General features: G+C 33.9%; 1 protein-coding gene across 1 annotated transcript in view; it reads left to right on the top strand.

The window, feature by feature from the left end:
- Nucleotides 1-251: 251 nt before the first annotated feature.
- LOC111057872 (sortilin-related receptor-like) overlaps nt 252-26,406 on the top strand; it is a 160,793-nt gene continuing 134,638 nt past the window's right edge. Inside the window, exon 1 of the mRNA XM_039437313.1 lies at nt 252-641. Within this exon, the coding sequence (XP_039293247.1) occupies nt 402-641 (240 nt within the window). The 5' untranslated portion in view covers nt 252-401. The remainder of the gene's footprint in view (nt 642-26,406) is intronic.

A 26,406-nucleotide genomic window follows, 5' to 3' on the forward strand; every position in this document is an offset into this window, starting at 1 on the left:
TGCAACTTTGAACTTTGTTTATTTTAAAAACAATAGTGAGCGCCGTTTATTTCTTGTGATTTTGGGTTCAAAATAACATACTAAATCGATCCCAACCAAAAATTTGATGAAAGGTGAGTTGGCACTGGACGTGCGATTACACCATATTTTCAATCAATGTCTTGCAGTTTGAGTTTGGTGCGCATATGCAGACTGCCAACGTAACAATGAGATTGAAACTACAGTGTTGGCCATACTGTATTTTCTCCATCATCTGTTTACGTTTCTGCTCGTACTCGTACCAAAACTTTCATTCTGCTCTTCTGATCTGATAGACACTTTGTCAGTCATCTATTATTGAAACTTGAAAAAGATTTGTTGCATTCAATTATATTGTAATAATGCGATGCTAGTTTTGTGCAATGGCTAAAGCCAAAAAGAGTAATCACCTTGTGTGGGCAAGTTTACTTGTCGTGAATTTTTGGCTCGCGAAATGCTCCGGTTTTGAAAATTTGGACGTCTACAGCTACAAAGATGGGGTTGGAAAAACCATGGTAGTTACCAGACCAGTCTCTGAAAATGAAAATTCGGAAAAAAGCGTTCATGTCGAGAAACGATCGGTCCCTTACCTGAATTCCAAAGGCAGCAATATAACAGCACAGGTAAGTTCAAGCTGATGAATAATATTTACAGTCTAGACATAATCTTCTAAACATCCAGTTTCCTGTTCACCTAAATTGATGCTTCAGGTACTCAATTTTAAAGCATCAGACTGTTTCAAATCAGAAATGCAAATTAAACATCCCATATTATTGCTTTAATTACACTTTCAAACCCAACCCAATTGAACAATCTTCAATATCAAACAGTTTACAATCTCTAATCATCCCTAAGTTGTATTCAAACCTACCCTGAATCAAGGTAATCTATTTTTACGATCAGACATTATAGTACGATATCAGGTTGATTGAGCGTAAAAACACGAATTTGTTTAGTTTACAATGTTTAAACGAAATTAGGTCATTCCAGGATTCTTTCATGCAATAACTGAAAGCTGTTATGTAAAACATGTTTCTAAAATGCAGCTAAATCTTGGTTAGTTTGATTGTTGAGGCTACCAAAGTCTTTCTGTCATCTCCTTGGAAATTTTTGTTATTTATTTTTTGACGATGTGATTTGTATCACAACCTTGTGCAATCCTGACAAAATCAATAATGCATTTTGCGTTGCATTCGTCCTGTTGCAGTGTATGCAGTTTAGATGTAACTTATACAATCACAATGAAGAAAGAACAAACATAAGATGTGCTAATTGATATTAAATTTTGTCATGGATTGAATCAAATTACTTGATCAATATCAATGCTACAAATGGGATATAGCATTAACCTGATAAGCTCATGTGTAACCTTTTCCAAATTTGGGAGAGGGATAACACAAGTTTAACTCATTTTCCCTCTCTCTATCATTTTAATGTTGTACTTAAATGTAGAAATTAAGCTCGGATTTGCAGATGGTGATAGTCTTTAGTTTATAATTTTCACCTCAACTCATTTACTTAACAAGCAACGTACCGAGCAAACTTAATCAACGTACCGGTTCAAATTTAGATTAACTTATCAATTTAGGTTTGCAGTTTCCATATAAAGGTTAGCAAGGCTACACATTCAATAGACTATTGAATGATAAAAACTGGCATATTACCGCGATAACGTTGTAGCTTTGAACTTGTTAAAAAAATTCTTATCATTCTTCTTTCTAATAAATTCAACCACAATTTATGATTTTACTCTATATTAAATTTTGGGTTTACTGATCTCTCTCTGTATTTTATAATTTCTGTACGGTAATATCTCAAAATTTTTGGATAGGCCTATAATTCATAATAATCCCATCAACTACTACTTACTTGTATGGTACTTCAAGTAATGTCACGTTTTTCAACAATGTAGAAATATCATTGAATATCTTTTTCAATCTTCAATCTTCATTTGTAGGACCATTAACTAGCCAGATGAGCTGGGTTGGTCATCACGTCAAAAATAACAAAATAACGGAATAACAAAATATTCAATCTCTTGAAAATTATATAGCCCTTTCTGCTTTATCGAATGATGGATAAGGGTAGCAACACCAATGCTAATCAAATACTTTCATTGTAAAGTTGACCTTACTTGAGTATTTTGCTGATAAATGCTACATTTCCTTGCAAAATATTAAGGATATTTGAGAACCGTAGTTGCGGAATTCAGGGACCTATTGTATCAGAAAATACAAACTAATAGCATAGAGATAAGATAGCATAAGAAAATATCCCATGGCATAGGGTATAACACATGGTTTATGTTACAAATTTCACTGTTTACTCAAGCCGATACCCTATCTGCTATTAGTTATTTTCCATGAAGCTATGTAACGCTGGTAGTCTCTCATACTATGCTGTTCTTACATTATCACCCCAAGAAAACACCAATAATAGACATTAGTCGAGAGTATTCGGCTTGAGTTGAAAAAAGATTTGCTTGAAATTTGGAACAAGAACGACTTATATTATCATGGGATATCTTCTATGCTTTCTTATCAATAATTTTTCTCATGATTTAAATGAATCTTTCCAATCTCCTCAATAAATCCTAGAAAACTTTCCAAATGACTATTTCTACCATGAAACAAATAATATTGCTTTTTCTCAGCTTATCATGAAAAAAATAATATTGAAGACTAGCAGGTAACCCGTGCTCCGAAGGATCTTATTAAAAACTTGACAAACTGAAAACTTGACCTTCTGAAAGCTTGAAGAATTTGAAATAAGCCTGTATCCATCCTCGGTGAATTAAGAATCAATATGTAAAATTTCAAGTGATCAGTCCAGTAGTTCAGAGGTGACGATGCGATTCGTGAATTTCCTATCCCGTACGTTTATAAACTGATTATTTGCTTTATCAAATTATAGACAAATATATTTTATAGATTGTAGATGATGGTTCCTGGATCCATTCCGAACTGCAATGTATAAAATACTATTTTTATGTTTTAAAAACTGCGTGCAGTCAATCAACTGCAACATCGGAAAAGTGTGTGAATAATATTGTTTTTCTCAGCGTTGAATATTTGCATATCATATTACAATCAGGAAAACGAACGGAGGTTGATGAACTGAGTTTGTCTCGCTATACTGTAACACATCTGTACAGGTGTCGCGGAAAAACAGACAAACAATCATAAATGTCAGTTTAACTCTAATTAAATTTGAAGCATCAAACTGCATACTGATTCTGATTGATGTATTTCAAAGGTTATTCACCTATCGACAACCTACTTCCATCAAAACATCTATTTAATGCATACAAGTCAAGATTGCGATTAAACAATTAGTGCCGGTTGCACAAAAGCCAGTAAAATTTTAATCGTGATTAATTTCTCGAGAACCAATCAGATAAGCTTTCTTTCTCGAAAAAGCCTTATCTGATTGGTTCTCGTGAATTTAATCACGATTCAAATTTAACCCTCTTTTGGGCAACCAGACCTTAGTTCTCTCCTATCTTTAAATTAAGTAAATAAATTAGCTCCGCCAATTTATGTAGATGCATAACAATATAATAATTATCTATAGTTATTATATTACAAATTGCTTTTTCATATCATATACAGTTCAATAATTATTTTCTTGATCTATATTATGTAAATTTATCTATAATTTTGCTGTATTGTAAGCTATTGTATATAAGTGTATAAGCCAGTATATATTGTAATCTACATAAATAAAGTACTCAATCAATCAATCTTTCTCCACTGCCATGTGAACCTCATTATGCACCTCAATATTACAACCTTCACTGTACCAATAAGTATAAATGTATAAATATATAAATGTATTCTGATTAGAGTTTTCAAGGAAAATCGATCAATCTAAGGAGTAACCTCATTTGAAAATGATGATACTTTCAATTCAAGCTTCTTTGCCAAGACACATGCTGTTTCTTTCTTTTTTTTGTCTGTCTTCATTTTCTATGTTGGCAGAGTATTTGCTATTTATAAATGGAATTATAGTACTGTAAAAAATATTCCAATTCACTTCTAGCAATACAATAGAAGACTAAAGAATTGATTTCATCCGAAATAACTACATATCTACATCGTATTAAAGTCATACTCTGATTGATAACTACTATATTCCACTTGATCCACTGTTTAATCTTCATTCATCCAATAATTGTCACTCAAAGCCTTATTTTCAATTAAATCTGGAAAATAGTTCCGGTTGTTACACCGTTATCAATCACTATAGTGAGGTCCACGTTATAATGGCAGTGTTTGATTAGCAATGGTATTGCTATCCTTGTCTATCATTCAATAAAGCGGATAGCGCTATCTCTTTCCCGTTTTCCTCTGTTGCCAGATCGTCTTTTAACAATGTAGAATTAACAATTAATTATCAAAATATTTTATATTAATTATGAAAATTCATTATTGAAAAATATTACTTCTTGCTTAATAAAATATAATTGATTATTTCAAGTGAGAATGAACAGTTGATATTACATCAATAAACCTGTATCAGCTATCGTCTATAGAACTGAAGGCATTGACAAGACAGAGGGTCGGCAACGTCTTTCGTCTATCTTTCTCTACTGCCATTATAACGTGGACCTCACTATAGTAAACTCAGTGTTTAATAGTGTAAATCGGAGTTTACAGGAATTAAACTGGAGATTATCAAAAGTTGACGATAGTTTCAGCAACCGTAATACGTTTCTAAATAAACGATAGTTTGTGACAATATTGTCATTCCAATTAAAGTCATTTCAATTTAAATTGTGGGATCCATACTGTGGAACAGATGTGAACTGCAATTATTTTTTCCTACAGTTACGTTGAAAAGTGGCCATTGCTGCACTGATTACAGAACGCAAAGAATCACTTTTCCGCTCTAGTGCGGGAAAAATTTTTCTGCACTCCAGATTTGCAACATGGCAACGCAAAATACTTAGTAGGTTATATGGAGCAACAGTGCAGCAAAATCAAAATGAAGTTGGTAACAGTGACTGCTGTGGCTGCTATAGTGAGCAGAGGTGCAACCAAGCACAACGCGCTAATTATTACATTATATATTATAACCAAGGACAACATTTTTATTCAATTTGACAATAAATTAAGGTTTTTATCAATAATAAAATTACACAGAAAAACATTTGATGCATTTCAGGCAATTTTACCCATAATTACCCACTTTTCATATTCAATGGTAACTGTAGGAAAAACTTAATGTGAAATACGTGCGCAAAGTTCCTCTGCTGCACTCAAGAAACCATTCCGCCCTCGCCTACGGCTCGGGCGTAAACGTTTCTTTCGGTGCAGCAAACTGTCACTTTGCGCACTAGTTGCACAAATAACTATTTACAACGTCTGAATTGAATATTGTCAGACAAGGACAATCCACTCTATAACCACTATAATCTAAAACTTCTAATCACTACCAGCCTATAGTAAGTTCCACGTTATAATGACAGATGACAGTGGAGAAACAGAGGAGAACAGCTTTGACAATTCTCTGCCCTGCCACCGGCTTCTAGATTATTTTTCTTTTACCATAAATCATTCCTAAAAAATGCATCTTGATTATTTTTTGTTACCATAAATCATTTTTCAAAAATTAGATGACAGAATCGTCTCACAAAGAGGAAAACGCGTTGAGATGTGTAATTCATTGTATCAGTATATCTATGAAATGCATTTCCTCATTTATTAAAAAATATTGATGATGTATGACTACAGTTCTCTGAATTTAAGCTAGGATTTCCGATAGTTTTACTAATTATCAATGTAGCTGAGACTAAAAATTATTAAACTAACGGTCATCTACTATACTTAGTTATCTATACTTTCCTTATTATTGCTTGTTTTATCAAAGTTATCATAAAAATTAGTGAATCAATGATAACTAAGTTCCTCCACGGATTTTGATAATGACTCAAAAGATTAATTCATGATGTTTTCATAGGAAAATCCCCTTCTAGATGAGGGAGTTATCATTGTAAAATTTGAATCATACTGTTGAATAATTTCTCGAGTGGGATGTATCTTCAATTGGATATATTTGAAATAGAAATAATTCATAGTTAGGTACATGTTATAATGGCAGTGGAGGAAGATAGGGGAAATAGCGTTGCCGATTCTCTGCTTTGTCACTTCCTTCCATTGGTGATAGCTGTTACTGACATATCTGGTGGAATATCCACTGTTCATTCTTGTTATAAAGGCTAAATTATATTTCATTCATCATTATAGATTAGAACTGTAGGCTTCACTGGAAGACTTTAGCAATAAAAATTTATATTTTAGGATAAGAAATAAGAGGACAAAATTAATGGTTAGTCCTAGTGACCAGTTTTAATAGAAATAATTTTAAAAAATCATCAAGAGAATTAATGATTTAATAATAAATTTTTATAATTAAGAATACATATTCAACTAATAGCTGGCCCGGCGAACTTCGTACCTCGAAATAGTTAATGCATCTCATGACAAACTTTAGCTGGATGCACACCTGAGGAGGCGCGATGCCGCATTTTATTTATATAGATAATTTTCCAACTGCAAAATAAATAATTTACTAAAAATCAATTAACTCTAAACACCGAAGACAGCACAATTATTCGAAACAAAGCAATGTCTTTAGAGCATGTAAGTCTTTAACCTGAGGCCGCACTGCTGGATGGTTACACACAGAACAGTCATTTTTTTTTAGTCGGGGCGTTTAGAACAAAATACATGGGCGGTTATGGAGCAGCACACACTCTTGTCTACTATCTACCGACGGCTGTTGGATGACGCAATGATTATAACAGCTGATTTTTATTTCTGTATGTAGCCAGCTCACAAAATAATCTTCTCCCATATCCTACATGTAAAATTTGAAGGACCGTAGGAAAGAGTCCAGAAAACGGATTATAAATTTGATAGGCCATAAACCTGGTCCCGAACATAACTCACACAACTGAAAAAAAAAAAAAAAATGAAATTCGGTGCACACATAAAAAAGTTATTGAATGTCAAAATTTGAGGCTTGATTTTTATTTATATAGATGTCAATTGGTTATTTGGAATAGAATTGATCTGTAGCGAGGTCCACGTTATAACAACAGGAAAAAATAGAACAACGTTGTCGATTCTCTGCTTTGCCACTGTCTACTGAAGAAAATTTCTGATATCGGTAGCCTATATTTGATGTAATATTAACTATTCATACTGTTTCAAATATTGGATGATATTTTATTCGTCAAGAAAATATATTTCTCAATGATTTGATAATACATTTCTATAATTGAGATTAAATATTTTGTCAATATTTCCACATTGTTAAAGTATGATCTGGCAACGTTGCGGAGCTAGAAATGGATGGCGATATCTGCTTTGTGGAATGATATACGAGGATAGCAACACCAATACTGATCTCAAAATCTGCCATTGTAACCTGCACCTCACGGTTTGAAGTGAATTTCTGAGATATTAACGGTCAGAATTTCTCGTAAATATCATTGCTTCCCATCAATTTAACGCTGACTGTTAAACGTGATCCTCACTTTCAAATATTAACAAATCAACTGACAGCATCTAGATATATAAAAGCGAAATGGCACTCACTCACTGACTGACTGACTCACTCACTCACTCACTCACTCACTCGCATAACTAAAAATCTACCGGACCAAAAACGTTCAAATTTGATAGGTATGTTCAGTTGGCCCTTTAGAGGCGCACTAAGAAATCTTTTGGCAATATTTTAACTCTAAGGGTTGTTTTTAAGGGTTTAAAGTTCGTCTTTTAGCATGTATATTCTTCTTCTCCCAATCTCTTAATTATAATTGAAATTTCCATATCATATGTTACTATAGAACTATAATCTAGATAGAGTACCTCTTCGAAACAGTTGTTAACTGGCAACTAAATTAATAATTTTTTCAGGTTGGCATTAAGTTGAGTTGACTTTGTTAGGTTGGCACCAAGTTGAAGATTTAAATGCATTTATCGCGGAGAAATTGATTGGGCACTGCTACTTCAATCCTGGGGATATTATATTACTAGCAGTCAGGCTCGCTTCGCTCGCCATATCCGTTTAGCCAGACGTAGTCTGGCCCCCGACTGGATTGTCCTAACATATGATAAAAATGCCCAAATGAAAAATGCAGGCGAGCGAAGCGATTCTGCTGATCTCATTCTTGGACGATCCAGCCGGGGGTCCAGGGGCGGAGCCCCCTGGCTAGACGGATATGGCGAGCGAAGCGAGCCTGACGGCTAGTACTCGATAGATGAGAACAACTTTTGCAATTCAATTAATGCTGACACTTTAAAGAGGATCTCACAATAGGATTGTTTCTCCTCAAAATCCAACTGTTCAGTGGCAACTCAAATGTCACATTGGTTTCATTATGACAGTTGATGAAATCCAGGAACTATCGGTCGATATTTGACCTGCAAGCTCAAACACATACTATAGTGAGGTCCAAGCTATAACAACAGGAGAAAAATAGAACAACGTTGTCGATTCTCTGCTTTGCCACTGTCTACTAAAGAAAATTTCTGATATCGGTAGCCTATATTTGATGTAATATTAACTATTCATACTGTTTCAAATATTGGATGATATTTTATTCGTCAAGAAAATATATTTTCCTACAGTTACGTTGAAAAGTGGCCTTTGCTGCACTGATAACAGAACGCAAAGAATCACTTTTCCGCTCTAGTGCGGGAAAAATTTTTCTGCACTCCAGATTTGCAACATGGCAACGCAAAATACTTAGTAGGTTATATGGAGCACCAGTGCAGCAAAATCAAAATGAAGTTGGTAACAGTGACTGCTGTGGCTGCTATAGTGAGCAGAGGTGCAACCAAGCACAACGCGCTAATTATTCATTATATATTATAACCAAGGACAACGAGGACTTTAGGATTTTAGGATTAAGGTTTTTATCAATAATAAAATTACACAGAAAAACATTTGATGCATTTCAGGCAATTTTACCCATAATTACCCACTTTTCATATTCAATGGTAACTGTAGGAAAAACTTAATGTGCAATACGTGCGCAAAGTTCCTCTGCTGCACTCAACAAACCATTCCGCCCTCGCCTACGGCTCGGGCGTAAACGTTTCTTTCGGTGCAGCAAACTGTCACTTTGCGCACTAGTTGCACAAATAACTATTCTATAATTGAGATTAAATATTTTGTCAATTAGATTTCCACATTGTTAAAGTACGATCTGGCAACGTTGCGGAGCTAGAAATGGATGGCGATATCTGCTTTGTGGAATGATATACGAGGATAGCAACACCAATACTGATCTCAAAATCTGCCATTGTAACCTGTACCTCACGGTTTGATGTGAATTTCCGAGATATTAACGGTCAGAATTGCTCGTAAAAAATACCATTGCTTCCCATCAATTTAACGCTGACTGTTGAACGTGATCCTCACTTTCAAATATTAACAAATCAACTGACAGCATCTAGATATATAAAAGCGAAATGGCACTCACTCACTGACTGACTGACTCACTCACTCACTCACTCACACGCATAACTAAAAATCTACCGGACCAAAAACGTTCAAATTTGGTAGGTATGTTCAGTTGGCCCTTTAGAGGCGCACTAAGAAATCTTTTGGCAATATTTTAACTCTAAGGGTTGTTTTTAAGGGTTTAAAGTTCGTCTTTTAGCATGTATATTCTTCTTCTCCCAATCTCTTAATTATAATTGAAATTTCCATATCACATGTTACTTCTTCTTCTTTTGGTTCCTTCTCCTATCGGAGGTTGGAAATCATCACGGCAATTTTCACTTTATTGATTGCAGCCTTGAATAGTTCCCTTGAGTTGCAGCCATACCATTCTCTCAAATTACGCAGCCAGGATATCCTTCTTCTTCCAACACTCCTCTTTCCCATGATCCTTCCTTGCAATATAAGTCTCAACAGCTCATACTTTTCACCCCTCATTACATGACCCAAATATTGCAATTTTCTTCTCTTTATAGTCGCAACAACTTCACATGTTACTATAGAACTATAATCTAGATAGAGTACCTCTTCGAAACAGTTGTTAACTGGCAACTAAATTAATAATTTTTTCAGGTTGGCATTAAGTTGAGTTGACTTTGTTAGGTTGGCACCAAGTTGAAGATTTAAATGCATTTATCGCGGAGAAATTGATTGGGCACTGCTACTTCAATCCTGGGGATATTATATTACTAGCAGTCAGGCTCGCTTCGCTCGCCATATCCGTTTAGCCAGCCGTTTAGTCTGGACCCCCGACTGGATTGTCCTAACATATGATAAAAATGCCCAAATGAAAAATGCAGGCGAGCGAAGCGATTCTGCTGATCTCATTCTTGGACGATCCAGCCGGGGGTCCAGGGGCGGAGCCCCCTGGCTAGACGGATATGGCGAGCGAAGCGAGCCTGACGGCTAGTACTCTATAGATGAGAACAACGTTTACAATTCAATTAATGCTGACCGTTAAAAGAGGATCTCATAATAGGATTGTTTCTCCTCAAAATCCAACTGTTCAGTGGCAACTCAAATGTCACATTGGTTTCATTATGACAGTTGATAAAATCCAGGAACTGTCGGTCGATATTTGACCTGCAAGCTCAAACACATACTATAGTGAGGTCCACGTTATAATGGCAGTATTTGATTAACGTTGGTGTTGCTATCCTTGTCTGTCATTCGTCAAAGCAGATAGCGAACGTATCAAAATTATTATAGTGTTGTTTATCAAGTTGAGATGATACTGTATCATATTGATTTGATACTGTATCATGTGTGGTTATACTGTATCATGACACAACATACTGTATCATGTGGTGATTCTGTATCATATTGATTTGATACTGTATCATGTTGTGGGTGTTCTTGTTCTATAGTGAGGTCCACGTTATAATGGTCATATTTTAATAACATTGGTGTTGCTATCCTTGTCTATCATTCCACAAAGCAGATGCTGTATCATATTGATTTGATACCGTCAAACCGGCTAACTTGGGACAGTAGTCTAACTTGGGACAGTTTAACCCCTTCCCTCCAATTCCAATTTACCAGCTGTCTGTGCAATTCATTCCGAGTTTTGGCATTGTGGATTTGTTGGGAACACATCATTGAAAATATTTAATAACGTTTTGAACATCTAATTAACAGCTAAGATACTTTTTTAAGTCATAAAAATCTACTATCACTAACCTAGAAATTGAGCCTTTAATAACTTCTATTGTGAACACTCAATCATTAAACACAATTATTTTATCCATTATTTAATTATTTTACAGTTAAAGTATTTTTATTATAAATATGAAACATATTATTCAAAATCTAATGTCAGAAGTTAGTTTTCAACCACTCAATTGTCTTATTTCAGGCAAATTATATTGGTGTCCCAACCTCTGCGGGTAACTTGGGACACCATATTTTTTTCAGAACAGGTTGGAATATAATGAAATTGAATGTATATATTTGAAGAATTATTAAAGACTTGAGCACAAGAGAAATAAACTATAAAAATAATAATGGAACTGAATTTCAAGTCAAAGTTGAAAACTGTCCCAAGTTAGCCGGTTTGACGGTACTGTATCATGTTGTGGTTGTTCTTGTTCTATAGTGAGGTCCACGTTATAACTACAGTATTTGATTAACATTGGTGTTGCCATCCTTGTCTATCATTCGACAAAGTAGATAGTGCTATCCTTTTCTAGCTCCCCAACGTCTAATGTAGATTGTTGATTGTTCTACAATGTACAAATAGAATTAATTAAAATTTGATGTAATAGATTTTCTACTGTATTCAGATCAGGGATGCGATTGTTGATAAATTCCGCTATTTACTCATTTTGTGTTGGAAAATCTTCGTTTTATTGACAGGGCTACAATTCAAAGAGAATAGGGATACAGAAGTGATCTCTATTAAGGTCCACGTTATAATGGTAGTGGAGATAGATACATAGATAGGAAAACAGCGTTGTCGATTCTTTGCCTTCTTTAGAGGATAGCTGATACCAGAATGTTGAGAGATTGCTTTTCAACTATGTAGAGATATATTTAAGAAACAAAATATTTAATCTCAATTATGAAAATTCATTATACAATAATTGAAAATGTAATTTCTTGGTGAATAGAATAAATTCATTATTTTTTAACAAGAATGAACAGTTGATATTACATGAGTTATACCGGTATCAGGTTCTTCTATAGAAGGCAGCGACAAGGCAGAGAATCGGCCACGCTGTTTTCCTATCTTCTTCCACTGTTATCATAACGTGGACCTCACTATAGATTGAGCTATACTTTGAACTGTCAGCTTAATTCTCATTGATAATATCAGTGTTTCGTATTCAAATAATACTGAACTTTCAAAGTGAATTTTCTAGTTGGTCTTGAATGTCAGCAGTCTTATCTCTGTTGGATGACTAATAATAAGTGACTGTGACAATAATGTCAAAGGTCAAATACTTAGTGACAATTACACACACTCACTCACTCACTCACATACACTCACTCACTCACATACACTCACTCACACAGACTCTAGTGAGGTCCACGTTATAATGGCAGTGAAGAAAGATATGGTGAAGTCAACGCTATAATGGCAGTGTTTGATTAGCAATGCTATTGCTTTCCTTGTGTATCATTCAACAAAGCGGATTGCGCTATCTCTTTCTCGCTTTTCTCTGTTGATCGTCTCTTAACAATGCAGAATAAATAATTAATTAACAATATATTTCATCTTAATTATGTAAATTCATTATGAAATTATTGAAAAATATAATTTATTGCTTAATGAAATACAGTATAATTGATTATTTTAAACTAGGCTGAATAGTTAATATTACATTGATAAACCTGTATCAGCTACTGTCTATAGAAGGCATTGACAAGACAGAGGTTCGGCAACGTTTTTCTCGTATTTTTCTCTACTGCCATTGTAACGTGGACCTCACTGTAGGAGAACAGCGTGGCCGATTCTATGCCTTGCCACTGTCTTCTGTAGAGGATAGCTGATACCAGTATAAATGTTGTAATATCAACTGTTCATTCTGATTAGAATAATCAATTATATACTATTAGTCAGAAAAACATTTCTCAATGATTGAATAAACCATTTCCACAATTGTGATTAAATATTTTGTTAATCAATTATATTTCTACATTGTTGAAAAACGTTCTGGCAATGTTATGGAGCTAGGAAAGTATAGCGCTATCTGCTTTGTCGAATGATAGACAAGGATAGCAACACTAGTGTTAATCAAATACCGCCATTATAACGTGGACCTCACTATACAGATAATTGCCTGCAATGAGCCCAACCCGCATATCATAGGGAGCGATACATTGTGATACAATTGGCTTTACAAGTTGATATTGATTCTCCTTTGTTAAATAGATTGATATTGTTAACGGGGGTGAAATCTGTAAGATTTTGGATTACGATAAAGGCAATACTGGATATATTTCTACTTATCTGTGGATGATTGAGAAAAATATTGTTAATGAGGGTAGATTGATAGATGTTAGATATCTAGCCTATGGTAGATCAACGTTAGTAGACAAAAGGTTGATCACTCACAGGTGTATGATTCAAAGTGGTGGGGGGAACGCCAGCGTGACGTCACGTGTAGTAAAAATGTTCCAGAGTAACCACACTGAGCATATAGTTTATTCACTGTATCTTCAAATATATCGTCGTATAATCTCCTCAAGATTGACCTAGAACTTTAAAATTCTCCATACTTATAGCGAATGAATCACCGATTCTAATGATGTTGTTAAATATTTCAAGTTCATTCAACTTTTATGAATAAAATGAAGTTGAAAGTTTTTCATGAATCTAAAAACGTGACACGAAAAAGTTAATAAGCTGGAAAAGCGTTAGTAGACAATGTTATACTATTATAATTTCACATTAACCCTTAAAAAATCTTGATAAACCAATGCATCGCAATAAACCGATAAACCGATCCCGATAAATCCAATGAATTTCATTCATTGTAAATGCACTGAACACATGCTGGTATCGAGCACATGTTCTACGAGAATCAAAATATCTCATCCCCGAAATTCACAAGCTGATGTATAGCCAAACTACAAAATATAAACACGACCTAGAAGATGAAGAAACCTTAAGGGTTTGAAAGGGAAGGTTAGGAGGTGGGGTTTTTGCTTTTATATGGCAAAATGATTGTATTATTGAAATGTTTTAATAATTATTGTAAAGCAGAAACAGAAAGATTGCATGTCAGAAAATGTTTGTGTTATATAATTTGACTATACGACACCATATGATTTTCATGAATGCAATATTCTGCCTACTCTGTACTACAGCCTACGTCACGGCTGCAGTTCCCCCACTCCAATTGCATTTCAACGAAAATACTATAGATGAGTGACCAACCTTCTGTCTACTAACTTTGATGGTAGATGATAGAGGTTGGATTGATAGATGGATAGAAAGATAGCTTTTTCTATTATTTTGAATATTAATCATAATACTGGAGTCCACACAGACTTTTACCCCGCTCAAGGATAATCAACTTGCACTGCCGTGTTTAAACAGTTTGAGTAGGGCTACCATTATTGTAAGTAACTCTTAGTAGAAGAATTTTATTCTCTCATCTGTGGTCTTCTCTTATTCTCTCATATACATTCGTCTTCTATTTATGGGCAATCGGAGGTTGAAAAAAATGACCCTCGTAAACAGACAGATGATAGATCCCATCTGTAGATGTATCTATCCATCTGTAAACATGGATAGCCTAGATGGTTAGATCCTAGATGATGATTCTGAATACAAAACATAGTGAGATAATCGATTTTATTTTGGCTACTATCTCTAACAGTATTATTTATATTTATATATTTTTTTAAAACATTTATTTTTAACATATTATGATACGTAGGCGAAAGGCATGTGACTGTTGTGTGGAGAAGAAGAAGATGTTTTTGATGAAGAAGAAGAAGAAGACAGAAGAAGAAAGAGAAGAAGAGGAAGGAGAAGAAGATGATGATGAAGAAGTAGAATAAGAATATGATGAAGAAGAAGAACAAGAAGAAGACAGGAGAAGGAGAAGAAGAAGAAAAAAGAGTGGGATACATTTCTCTTCTCTTCCTCTTTCTCCTTCTCTTTTTCTTCCTATTTCTGTAATAATAATCATGATAAAATCAATCAACAACATAATCATGATGAGGAAGAAGAAGAAGAAAAAATGAGGAAGAAGTGAACTACAAGAAATCAACTGAAAACATTTCACATTGATATCAGCCATTTTATTCATTGAACCGAAGGACCAATCACAAGCAAGTTCCATATTCTCACACCTACTAGGACACGCCTCCAAACTTCCCCTACTCTCTGCTGATTGGTCGACACTTTCAAGTGACTGTTTTTCGATTCTGCCACCAGATAGAAACAGGTGTTGGGTCAATTATTATACTCATACACTCTATTTCTCCAGTTATAGTCCAGGTCATACTCCAAGCTTGATAACTTGCTAAGGAACTCGCAGATGTGAATATTTTTTTAAACTAGAGAAGGCAAAGAAGGAGATAAATACGGAGACTATCTCTCAATAATAAATCTATATAAATAAAAATCGAGCCTCAAATTTTGACATTCAATAACTTTTTTAGTTGTGTTCGTTATGTTCAGGACCATGTTTATGGCCTATCAAATTTATAATCCGACTTCAGGTCTCTTTCCAACGGTCCTTCAAAGTTTACATATAATCCTCATGGGAGAAAATTTCTGTGATCTGGCCACACACAGAAATGAAAATCAGCTGTTATAATCATTGCGTCATCCAACAGCCGTCGGTACATAGTAGACAAGAGTGTGTGCTGCTCCATAATCGCCCATGTATTTTATTCTAAACGCCCAGACTAAAAACAAAATGACTGTTCTGTGTGTAACCATCAAGCAGTGCGGCCTGATTAAAGACTTACAATCAATCAATCATGCTTTAAAGACATTGCTTTGTTTCGAATAATTGTGCTGTCGTCGGTGTTCAGTATCAATTGATTTTTAGTAAATTATTGCAACTGGAAAGTAATTATGCAGCTGGAAAATTATCTATATAAATAAAATGCCGCATCGCGCCTCCTCAGGTGTGCATCCGGATAAAGTTTGTCATGAGATGCATTAAACTATTTGGCGGTAGGAAGTTCGCCGGGCCAGCTAGTATTCTAATATTTTAACATTTTGTTTTTGTGAATATTTTGTATGAATTTTGAGTGAATAAATTGAAAGTTGAGGGTTTCAATGATTACAATACAAAAGTGAATTGACGTTATTACCAAAAATTACAAATACATTTTTGTACAATATTAATTACAATTGTATACAATACAAATAGACATTGATTTCAACTTGAGTATAACAATATTATCAATGTACTCATTTGATTCTTTTTATTCTATGTTGTTGTTTGTAATTAATCCCCTAATCACTAGTGTATTCATTAGATTATTTTTATTTTATGTTGTTGTTTTGTAATTAATCCCCCAATCACTAGTGTATTCATTAGATTCTTTTCATTTTATGTTGTTGTTTGTAATTAATTCCCCAAACGGCCCTTTTCACTACCTGGTGACTGGACTTCAGGATAAAATATGTTCCATCAGATTAATCCACATGAGCTCTCCACTTGATTGTCTGGATCGATTGGCGAAAACAATTACTTGTAGAATGAATGCATCATGCTCGGTCATATTGCAGCTGACAGGCAATTTATATGCATGAGACAGATTTGAGACGTAGTTTTAAAGTGTAGCCTCATTCTCATACCATCATCCTGTTATTATTTACACATAGCTGCATCTGAATAACACTGCGTAGCTACATTTGATCGATATTGGTGTTGCTATCCTTGTCCATCATTCGGCAAAGCAGATAGTGCTATCCTTTTCTACCTCCGCACCATTGTTAGATCGCTTTTCAACAATTTAGGAATATAATTTATTAACAAAATATTTAATCTTATTATAATAGTTATTTGTGCAACTAGTGCGCAAAGTGACAGTTTGCTGCACCGAAAGAAACGTTTACGCCCGAGCCGTAGGCGAGGGCGGAATGGTTTCTTGAGTGCAGCAGAGGAACTTTGCGCACGTATTTCACATTAAGTTTTTCCTACAGTTACCATTGAATATGAAAAGTAGGTAATTATGGGTAAAATTGCCTGAAATGCATCAAATGTTTTTCTGTGTAATTTTATTATTGATAAAAACCTTAATTTATTGTCAAATTGAATAAAAATGTTGTCCTTGGTTATAATATCTAATACTAATAATTTGCGCGTTGTGCTTCGTTGCACCTCTGCTCACTATAGCAGCCCAGTCACTGTTACCAACTTCATTTTGATTTTGCTGCACTGTTGCTCCATATAACCTACTAACTATTTTGCGTTGTCATGTTGAAAATCTGGAGTGCAGAAAAATTTTTCCCGCACTAGAGCGGAAAAGTGATTCTTTGCGTTCTGTAATCAGTGCAGCAATGGCCACTTTTCAACGTAACTGTAGGAAAATTATATTTTCGAACACTTCATACGCTAAATTCAAGTTTATATATTACATACCTGATTAAGCTGTTTTACGACTCACAATGGCGCACAAGGAATCTTCCTTTTGCCGGTGTTTTTGCCTCACCTACTGTACTTATACATGTGAACACAGATTCAATATTAATTTTATAACTATTATTTATAATATAAAGGATATCATTTTGTTATTATATCTAATTGAATAAATGTATGTATCTTGGTTTAAGTGCAGTAGCATAGGCTATACTTATATTTATTTATTTATTTTTTGTAAAGCTTTTTTGTATTTTGTTTTTGGCAAATAAAATTCATTCATTCATTCATTCAAAAAAAAATCTCATTCATGAAAATTTATAGAACCATTGGAAAATTTAATTTCTTGGTGAATAGAATAAATTGGTTTTGTTGAACCAGAATAAACAGTTGATATATTACATGAGGTATACCGGTATCAGGTATCTTCTATACAAGGCAGTGGCAAGGCAGAGAGAATCAGGAACACTGTTCTCCTATCTTTCTCCACTATAGATAGCTATTTGATAGCGATATCTTTTCTTATCTCCGCAACGTTGCTAGATCGTCTTTTCAACAATGTAGAAATATAATTGATTAACAAAATATTAAATCTTAATAATTATGAAAATCTGTTACTGCGTTTGAATTTATCAATAATACTGTGTAGTTGTAGTGTGCTGCTATCCTTGTCTATCACACTTGTATCATCTTTGAGACTTTCTGTAGTGAGGTCCACGATATAATGGCAGTATTTGATTAACATTGGTGTTGCTATCCTTGTCTATCATTCCACAAAGCAGATAGCGGTATCCTTCTCTAGCTGCGCAATGTTGCCAGATCGGTTTTAACATTGGTAGGCATATAATTAATAAACAAAATATTAAATCTCAATTATGAAAATGTATCATTTGATCATTGGAAAATATTTTTTCCTGATGAATAAAATATAATTAATTATTTTAAACAGGAATGAACAGTTGATATTACAAAGGATATACCAATTCTTCATCATCATCATCATCTTCTTCTTCTTCTTCTTCTTCTTCATAATCTTTTTCTTCTTCTTGTTCTTCCTCTTCTTGAGTTGTGCCCCCTGATTTCGGTGAATACAGTATAATATTATTGATCAATATTAAAAAGAATGAACGAAATTAGTAATATATCCGATATACTGGGGTGACCTGAATGACAGCTATCTACCAGCGAAGGTTGAAAGAAACTGGGCAACTATGCCCTCCTATCATTTCTGCTATTTCTGTAACGTGCATTTCACTATAAGTCCATGTGGAGAGACACTGTGATGATTCAACAATGACAAGAATAGGGCTACATGTAAATTTCCCAACATGATACTTGCTCAGTTCTCATATTGAGCTGTACAGCACATTCACAGTATGCTAGTGACTAAGTGAAAAATTGGCTTACACACGCAAACACAACTACTTAACTCGGGTCAATAAACTATACAAAAGAGTGATATATTTTTTCATTATTTGATTCAAAAATTTACCCTAATGACTGAGATCAGATTTTTTTTATACAAACCTGAAATGGCGGCTAATTTAAAAAGCTGTGATACAACAATCTGAATTTCAAAACAACAGAAATTGAGTTATTTGGTAGGTATTCTATTCCAGTTTCCTTTAAAAATAATAGAAAATAGAAATCCTATAAAAATAAATAATTTCAATGGATACAACAATCTGAATTTCAAAACAACAGAAATGAGTTATTTGGTAGGTATTCTATTCCAATTCCCTTTAAAAATAATAGAAAATAGAAATCCTATAAAAATAAATAATTTCAATGGATACAACAATCTGAATTTCAAAACAACAGAAATTGAGTTATTTGGTAGGTATTCTATTCCAATTTCCTTTAAAAATAATAGAAAATAGAAATCCTATAAAAATAAATAATTTCAATGGATTAATTCTGAAATAACTTTTCAATATTATTTATACCGGTACGAGTAGGTCTAACCTATACGGGTAGGCTAACTGAAGCATGGATGAAGTCTAGGATGGTTAGTTATCAACTTTTAAAATGTCATTTCATGTATTTTAATTCGTGTTTCTCATACGGTAATGTTTAAAAATTATTTCATTGTTTCAAAAATACATTTTAAATCAATTATACGACTTGTCTAAGTATTTTGATAGAATGAAGAAAAAAAAATGGCGGCTGAGAATATGGTTTGTTCATTTTTGTACATTCACTGTCAAAAGTAAATATAGAAATATTCTGGCAAATAGACAACATTGCAAAGCGAGAGAGAGATAGTGCAATTTTTTTGTATGATAGAAAAGGACAGCAACAGACCTCACTATAGTATCCTTGCCCTGTTATACTTCTACTAGTATACTAGTAGTATACAGTCCAAACTAGTATACTCCTCCTTGCACTACTATATTTTCTGTGTTTATTATTGATTGTGACGATTCAATGTTACGAAGCTTGTCTTTTATATGCAACTTCTTGAAAAAATGAAATTTGATTGATTGAAACGTTCCCTATTCTATATACCGGTACTTGAAACTCAAACATAATAAAACAATCCATTTTGAATAATTATTATTAAACCAATATCCAAATTAAATGCTGTGAATCATTTCCATCTATAATCCATTTTGAGTTTGAAATGCAATCAAACTCATTAGGCCATATATTTTAATTATGAATTTATGTACCGTTTGCTAGTTTAAACTAAGTTCAATTTCAAAATGGATTGAATCCATATTCAATCATTGCGAGACGTGATGTATTCGAAAGTGTTGAAAATTATTAGAAACGTTACAAAATAAGTGATGTACTTACTTCATGACCGTGGCTTTTTAATAGATTCCCTTGAATTTATATTGAAGTAGGATGAATTGTTTGTAGTTCTTCCAGCAAATTATTAATCCTATTCCAATAGAAATTCAAGGAAAACTATAAAAACCACAGTCATAAGGTACATTAGGTAAGGTATATTATGATAATAATATGATCATATGATAATTCAGATCATATGATAATAATATGTACCTTATGACTGTGGTTTTTATAGTTTTCCTTGAATTTCTACTGGAATCTATATTATATAAAAGCGAAATGGCACTCACTCACTGACTGAATGACTCACTCACTCACTCACTCACTCGCATAACTAAAAATCTACCGGACCAAAAACGTTCAAATTTGGTAGGTATGTTCAGTTGGCCCTTTAGAGGCGCACTAAGAAATCTTTTGGCAATATTTTAACTCTAAGGGTTGTTTTTAAGGGTTTAAAGTTCGTCTTTTAGCATGTATATTCTTCTTCTCCCAATCTCTTAATTATAATTGAAATTTCCATATCATATGTTACTATAGAACTATAATCTAGATAGAGTACCTCTTCGAAACAGTTGTTAACTGGCAACTAAATTAATAATTTTGTCAGGTTGGCATTAAGTTGAGTTGACTGATTGATTGGGCACTGCTACTTCAATCCTGGGAATATTATATTACTAGCCGTCAGGCTCGCTTCGCTCGCCATATCCGTTTAGCCAGACGTTTAGTCTGGACCCCCGACTGGATTGTTCTAACATATGATAAAAATGCTCAAATAATGCTGATCTCATTCTTGGACGATCCAGTCGAGGGGTCCAGGGGGCGGAGCCCCCTGGCTAGACGGATATGGCGAGCGAAGCGAGCCTGACGGCTAGTAGGTTTAATAAATCGTTTGTTGTTCTTCCAGTGTGGAGAGGATCAATGATACAATTTCAAAGTTGTAAATTAGTTGTAAAATAAGTTGTGAAGTCTTGCTCGTTATTATGTAGTTGATTTGAGTTTAAGCCACCAGCTGATCAAATTAAGTTCAAGCTTTGACTGTGAAAACGGTCCTAACAATTGAATCTAATCCAATAGTTTGACTCGAGTTATCTAATTTCAAATTACAGTCATTTTATTTCAAAACTAGAACCCTCTCTATTCAATAGGCTTTCAACTTTAACAAAATTAAACAATTTATTTCATACTGCGTTCTAGATGCAATTAAATTAATTATAATTATTTGTAATCATGAATCTAACAGAATTTAATCCAACAGTCTGTCTTCATTTGTTATCTATATTCAATTTTAACCCTTTTTAAACGTCTCATTTTTCAATCAACTACTGAAAATCCAGTATTCTAAAAACTGATAAGTGTTCATAAATTTATGAGAATTGAGATAATTTTTTACGACACTACCGTATTGATAGCAGATGAATCACAGTTTTCAACAATATAGTGAGGTCCACGTTATGGCAGTATTTGATGAACATTGGTGTTGTTATCTTAGTCTACCATTCGACAAAGCAGATTGCGCTATCCTTTTCTTGCTCCCCAACGTTGAATGTAGATTGTTGATTGTTCTACAATGTACAAATAGAATTAATTAAAATTTGATGTAATAGATTTTTCGCCACACTGCACAGAAAGCAGCTGTTTTCCAGTCCCTACGTAGATCTGAAAGACCTTGTTTGCAGACAACGTCAGAAAAGGTCTAGGCCAGAAAGTTGTCTCTTTCCGGCCGCTTATGGCTGGAAACAACGCGCTAATTATTATTAATAAGTCATCCGCTAGATCGGGCGAGTGTCCACTTTCATAATAAGCTGAAGTCGCCATGATTTTAGTTCCAGTTTCGAATCAAACTAATTCGCTTCGCAACCAGTTTTATTCAATTATTTATTGTTGATTAGTGAATTCCGAATTTTCAAAAATGCTTGAAGATGACTGTGGTATTCCAAGTGAAATTTTAAAAGAATCTGAAATCCTGACTGCAAATCTTCTACCACTAAAATCAAGAGATAGGTACAATAGCTTAACGAGTATTCTTTATTTTGTATTCTTTATTTATTTTGTCAGCAATACCTGTAGTGTGGCGAAAAATATCGTTCGCACCACGGGCAAAAATGTTTTTCCAGCTCTCAATCTTTTCTAGTCCTCGGCCTACGGCCTCGGACTTGAAAACCGATTTCGAGCTGGAAAAATCTCATTTTCTGCTCTAGGTGCGAAATATACTATTTCCTACAGTTACGTTGAAAAGTGGCCATTGCTGCACTGATTACAGAACGCAAAGAATCACTTTTCCGCTCTAGTGCGGGAAAAATTTTTCTGCACTCCAGATTTGCAACATGGCAACGCAAAATACTTAGTAGGTTATATGGAGCAACAGTGCAGCAAAATCAAAATGAAGTTGGTAACAGTGACTGCTGTGGCTGCTATAGTGAGCAGAGGTGCAACGAAGCACAACGCGCTAATTATTATTCATTATATATTATAACCAAGGACAACGAGGACTTTAGGATTTTAGGAATAAGGTTTTTATCAATAATAAAATTACACAGAAAAACATTTGATGGATTTCAGGCAATTTTACCCATAATTACCCACTTTTCATATTCAATGGTAACTGTAGGAAAAACTTAATTTGAAATACGTGCACTCAAGTTCCTTTGCTGCACTCAAGAAACCATTCCGCCCTCGCCTACGGCTCGGGCGTAAACGTTTCTTTCGGTGCAGCAAACTGTCACTTTGCGCACTAGTTGCACAAATAACTATTCTACTGTATTCAGATCAGGGATGCGATTGTTGATAAATTCCGCTATTCACTCATTTTCTGTTGGAAAATCTTCATTCTATTGACAGGGCTACAATTCAAAGAGAATAGGGATACAGAAGTGATCTATATTAAGGTCCACGTTATAATGGTAGTGGAGATAGATACATAGATAGGAAAACAGCGTTGTCGATTCTTTGCCTTCTTTAGAGGATAGCTGATACCAGTATATATGATGTAATTTCGCTCCCTTTTTGTCTCTAGTTCTTTTATCACTTCTCCTTGAATTAGCCATATAATACGTAGGCTATATGTTGTTGTTTTATGTGGTTATAGTTGATTTTATTGAATAATCAAAATTCAGTTTTATCAATTACCATTGACATTAATATTAATCTTTCCTTTCTCCAAGTAGCTATAATACTTTTTTCCTACAGTTACGTTGAAAAGTGGCCATTGCTGCACTGATTACAGAACGCAAAGAATCACTTTTCCGCTCTAGTGCGGGAAAAATTTTTCTGCACTCCAGATTTGCAACATGGCAACGCAAAATACTTAGTAGGTTATATGGAGCAACAGTGCAGCAAAATCAAAATGAAGTTGGTAACAGTGACTGCTGTGGCTGCTATAGTGAGCAGAGGTGCAACCAAGCACAACGCGCTAATTATTACTATTATATATTATAACGAGGACAGCAACAGCACAGTGCCACCACAGCACACACCACACAGCCGCCTCGCCATTCAAACACTACTAAGTTATTTGATGGATTTCAGGCAATTTTACCCATAATTACCCACTTTTCATATTCAATGGTAACTGTAGGAAAAACTTAATGTGAAATACGTGCGCAAAGTTCCTCTGCTGCACTCAAGAAACCATTCCGCCCTCGCATACGGCTCGGGCGTAAACGTTTCTTTCGGTGCAGCAAACTGTCACTTTGCGCACTAGTTGCACAAATAACTATTTCTTGTCTGTTTTTCACATGTACCAGTTTAATCATACTGTTTTATTACTTTTCTAGTATTTATATATATATTTTTTTTCAAAATAATTTTTAATAATGTATTTCCTCTATTATGAGTGCGTTTAGGCTGTTATGCCTGTTGCACTCCTAGATTTTTGTAAGAATAAATAAATAAATAAATATTAACTTCTCATTCTTGTTAGAAAAATATGTTTAAAAATATCAAGAAACATTTTTTTTTAATTATTTTACAATACTTTTTCATAATCGAGAATTAATATTTCGCCTTTAAAATATATTTCTACATTGTTGAAAAAGGACCTGGCAACGTTGCGGTTAAGCTAGTAAAGGATAACGCTATCTGTTTTGTCGAATGATAGACAAGGATAACACCAATGTTAATCAAATACTGCCATTATAACGTGTACCTCACTAACGAAATATGTTGGATAATGATAAATATGTGTAATAATGATTGATAGCTGAGTCTGCTGTTATTATTAGAAATATTAATCATCATAATCAAAAAAATAATTGTTTCGACCTCACTCTTCTCTGATTACTCTACACGACTTATACGAATTGAAAAGTAGATCAAATTGTTTTCTTGACCTTAAAAATTCAGCTGAGTTCCGCTTCTATTGTAGAAAGTTCATTCTGAAAATGACGTGTAACTAATGAAACTTCAGAAATTGAACCATTAAAATATGAACAATTTCTCAAGTTTTTTTTATCTCTTTTCTGTATAGGGCTACTTTTTATAGAAATAGAAAGAAAAATGAAAATCTCAGTACCCTCAATGTCCGAAACATGTTGTGATAAAATAATTCAAAAAGGGTACTGAGATTTTTATTTTTCTTTCTATTTCTCTCAAGTTTTATATACAAATTATCATCAATACTTGACGTTTGTATCATGAATGTTTGAATCTGTAGATTCAGCAAGGCAATGTATTGCTTGTGAAGTTTTAGGTAAAAATCATTGTTGTGATCAATTTTCATGTTACAATACTTTTTGATAGTTAAGTAATAGTTATTTGTGCAACTAGTGCGCAAAGTGAAAGTTTGCTGCACCGAAAGAAACGTTTACGCCCGAGCCGTAGGCGAAGGCGGAATGGTTTGTTGAGTGCAGCAGAGGAACTTTGCGCACGTATTTCACATTAAATTTTTCCTACAGTTACCATTGAATATGAAAAGTGGGTAATTATGGGTAAAATTGCCTGAAATCCATCAAATGTAAATCTGTGTAATTTTATTATTGATAAAAACCTTAATCCTAAAATCCTAAAATCCTAAAGTCCTCGTTGTCCTCCATTATAATATATAATTAATAATTAGCGCGTTGTGCTTGGTTGCACCTCTGCTCACTATAGCAGCCCAGTCACTGTTACCAACTTCATTTTGATTTTGCTGCACTGTTGCTCCATATAACCTACTAAGTATTTTGCGTTGCCATGTTGCAAATCTGGAGTGCAGAAAAATTTTTCCCGCACTAGAGCGGAAAAGTGATTCTTTGCGTTCTGTAATCAGTGCAGCAATGGCCACTTTTCAACGTAACTGTAGGAGAAAAATATTGCACTTGACACACAATCTCCATACAATTTAAACATTTCAAATGTGTCATATCCCAGCTATAGTCAGGATAGCGAGTCTGCTAGCGCTACCAGGTCGTGGGTTCGAATCCCACCGAGGGCATGGGTGTTTGATTATCTCATCAAATCACCCTAGCACTTTTCATTACCCACGCACAAGCGAGAGGCTCATGTGGGTATCATGCGCAATGAAAAACATCAGATGGAAACTACTGAGATATTGAATTTATTCAAATGCTTATGAATTAATAATAATTGAACGAAAATTCCAATTAAATGCTGTAAATCATATCAAATAAATCAAATCAAATAAATTTTATTCATCAAAAACAATTACATTACAAATTAGAATACAATAACAATTGATACAATTAAAACAATGAAGTTTTATGCATTGAATAATTTCTCAATAGGCAAAGATAATTCAATGTATAAATATACACCCCACTATAAATTATGTGTTGGGGTATAAGTTATTAGTTGCTTGTTGCGTGTTATAATAAACTATTTACAAACTTCATTCACTGATATTGGATTAAAGTTTTTTATAATAAAATTAGTAAAAATTTATAATACAAACAAAATTAAGAAATTAGTAGATAAATATTAATGTTCTATTAAGGATACTAATAAGAAAGTTAATTTTTAGAAAAATGAAAAACTAGTAAAGAAAAGAATGAATAATAAATAGTTTCAATATTTACAGTCTTACTAA

Source organism: Nilaparvata lugens, chromosome 11 (assembly GCF_014356525.2).
Source record: "Nilaparvata lugens isolate BPH chromosome 11, ASM1435652v1, whole genome shotgun sequence".
NCBI lineage: Eukaryota > Metazoa > Arthropoda > Insecta > Hemiptera > Delphacidae > Nilaparvata > Nilaparvata lugens.